Source organism: Acyrthosiphon pisum, chromosome X (assembly GCF_005508785.2).
Source record: "Acyrthosiphon pisum isolate AL4f chromosome X, pea_aphid_22Mar2018_4r6ur, whole genome shotgun sequence".
Taxonomy (NCBI): domain Eukaryota; kingdom Metazoa; phylum Arthropoda; class Insecta; order Hemiptera; family Aphididae; genus Acyrthosiphon; species Acyrthosiphon pisum.
In genome coordinates, this window is record NC_042493.1 from 68,114,108 (window position 1) to 68,117,581 (window position 3,474).

Here is a 3,474-nt window from a genome sequence, read left to right on the forward strand (position 1 = left end):
AATACTTTATTGAGTATTTGGTATGGCCATTGGCCAGTTATTTAACGTTTATAAAAGTACCCATGCCACCTAGTACCCATCTATAGATTGAAATATGTTCATAAAATCATGTGTGTATACTTATACTATAGATTCAAAATTGTTCGTTAGTCCACCACAAGTACATTTTCTATGAACAAAAATATTTTAAGCCCAAACCGTCAACGTTTTACGTTTTACTGAGGACAGTTAATCTAAGTACATGATACTGATTTTTTTTTAATACACGCTAGTTAGATATACAATATACAAACTATTTAATTTTTTAGTAAATTTTTTTTGTAATTGCTTTTTTAAATTCTTTTTTGACATTTTGAATCCTTTTTTTTACTGATTATATATATTTTATATTATATTTATATTATATTTAAATCTGAACCCTACTTATTAGACAAGATGAAGATGCTTGTGCACTGCAGTGCACTGAATATCGAGTTGGTCGAGAATCCCATGGTTGATTTTTTTTTTTTGTTAATTTGATAATTTTTTTATTAGGTACTGACCACGGACTATATATATATATATATATGTATATCTTACGCCGTTTCCTAACTGAATGCGTCCGATGCGTCGAAAAACAAAACAGCTTGTATTTCGCCGCATCGGACGCAATAATTGGAACATGTTGGTCAGAATAGAAATCGTACGCACTCGTCACAATCGCCGGATTCAGTTAGCTTTAAATTGCGCCTATGTTTATAATATTATTGATTATTATAAAATATTAAGTATAAGCATTGTCAATAATTATTAATTTATATTTTATCATAGCTCATCACTTAGTTTATCATTATCGCGATTACAGTTTTGCCATATATTCAATATTAAAATATACGTTTTTTTTATTCTCTTGTTTTTACGACTGATACGACCTCGGCATTATTTTATCTGGTATCTATTATGTTATCGTAAATGATAATACTGTAATTGCCGAACGTCCAAAAATTTTTCTACTTCATTGACTGAATTATTAAACTAAAAATTCGTGTATTATAATTAATAGATTCAAGTATGGCTGGAAGTCGTTTGGAAAAACTAGGAACCATATTTACGAGGTATATTATATTTTTTTATTAATTGTAAAAAAGACGCATAGTTATGCTGTATGCAAAATTTAAATTATATTACTATTGAAATATATCTAGGGTTAACGGGCTCATAAAGTCCGGTGCAATGAAAATTGATGATCGACCCATTTGGTACGATGTGTACCGGGCGTTTCCACCTGAATCGGAGCCACATTATGCAAAGCCGTCTCAATCGATTAAAATACCAGACATATATTACCCGGAGGATGTATTCAGAGCGTAAGTGTTATAATTTTTTGTTATTAAATATAATAACTAAATTGACTTTAATATTTGTGTTATAGTAAGTTTCACAAAGAGACTCGTGGCCAATTGCCAGCTATAAATTTGCAAGAGACCCAACAAAATCAAAATGCCACAAGCCTAGCTGTAAACATGGTAGTAGCTGATCCATCACTGTCTGTAAATCAAGTAATTGATACTCTGAAAAAAAATAATGTTTTGCAAGTTTACAAAACTACATCCAAAAGAGTCGAACCCACAACAATAAATGATAGTACAAATAAATCTGATTTTAATGAAACCAATGTTCATACAAAAGAAACAAATGTTCACAGTAGTTAGTATTTTTATTGATTTGGTTAATAATTATTAGAATTTTGAATATATTAATTAATTCATCTATTTAACATGTCTCTTATTTTTTCTAATGTTAAAATAAGAAATATATATAATATTTTATCATTTGATATAAAATTAGTTTAATTTTACTATTTGTGTCAGTGTATACTCTGTGCAAATTTGAAATATTATTCTAAGTTCTAAATATATGATTTGAATTAAATAAAATGTTTAATATATTTTATGTATATATAATAATATTATATATCTTAAAGCTCAACCTGTAGAATTATAAATGCATTTTTTTAAAACCACAAGTAGCTTATAACCAGAGGCGAACCCAGGATTAAAATTTAAGATGTGCCCGGTTCTAAGTAAGACTTGTAAACAAATTCAATTTTTTTAAATTTATGTCATAGTCATTAGTCACAGGTAAATAGTAGATAGTAGTTATAATAATACTAAATAATATAGTAAATATTTTTTATAACTAGTAATATCATATAAATATTCAATCCAAGGATAGTGGATACAATATAATATTTTATATTGTGGACTTTCAACTTTTTGTACATTACCATTTAAATTAATATTAAGAACTCATGTATCAGAAAAGGAAGTAGAAGAAACTTTAAAAATTGAATCTCAACATTTATTTATTAGATAAGAACTAAAGACTTTAGTTTTAATATTTTTGGTTGTGGTTGATGTACTAAAGCTAGATAGTCAATGATATTGTAATTTTATTGTCATTTAATGGCCACATTAATTTTTTAACTGATTTATAAAATGATGTAGGAATTATATTTTAATTTAATTTACTTTTCATAAATTATTATAAATAAAAATAAAAAACAATAAATATGCATATTGTATAACAATAGACGAAGACACAAAATTTAAAAAAAACGTCTAGGTCACTCACGTAGTCATATTTACTTGTTAACCGTTTCACATACATTGGAAGTTGGTAGGTACTAAACCAGAGGTTTTCAAACTTTTTCAACCTGCAGCTCCTTTGTGTGTTTACTTTATTTTTACAACTCCCAAATTATTTTCAAAGAATTAAAACAATACGGATATAATATAAAGCCAATATTGGTGATAATAACTGTGAATTAAGTAGTAGAAGTAAAACTTCAAATAGACATGTAATGTGTTTTATTATCATTTCCATAATCGCTTTAATGATTATAAATAATATTTATATTAATTATACTTGACCTGCATTAATTTGGTTTCTAGTGCTTTGATGCTCTCTTCGACAACTCTCGCGATGCCCCTAGGAGCTGCGACGTACAGTTTGATTACGTCTACACTAAACTATTAAATTCTATTATTATTTATTTTCTATCAATAATGTTATATATAGTGGCCACAAGTGATGAAAACAAATGTCTAAATACATTTTGTTCAAATTGGGTTAACTTCGATATAGCCATGTAGGATATAGGTAACACGCACTGTTTTATAATATTAACAAGGCGCGGTTCTAGGGCTAAATTTTGTATAGGAAACAGTATATTTTATACATTTATAATTAAGTCTTAACTGTGAATAACATTCTCCCCCCCACCACCAACAACATTTTCTTATTAAAATATTTATGCTTATAGTTTCCATAAATACTTTATTAATTTATTATATTAGCAGTAGGTACATTAATAGCCTAAATCCTTTATAATATTGATTATAATAATTAATAGGTATTATAAAAATTTTAAATATATAATAAAAGGTGGACAAGTCGATGCTGCTCTGCTGTACTGTTGCAGTTGTCGAGAAT

At 27.2% G+C, this 3,474-nt stretch overlaps 1 protein-coding gene across 1 annotated transcript; it reads left to right on the forward strand.

The window, feature by feature from the left end:
* The first annotated feature begins 959 nt into the window (after positions 1-959).
* Positions 960-1,916, forward strand: LOC100169401 (uncharacterized protein). Its single transcript, NM_001246132.2, is given in 3 exon segments — positions 960-1,094; positions 1,185-1,346; positions 1,412-1,916. Coding segments are annotated over 3 exon segments (486 nt in total). The 5' UTR covers positions 960-1,050; the 3' UTR covers positions 1,692-1,916.
* Positions 1,917-3,474: the final 1,558 nt, after the last annotated feature.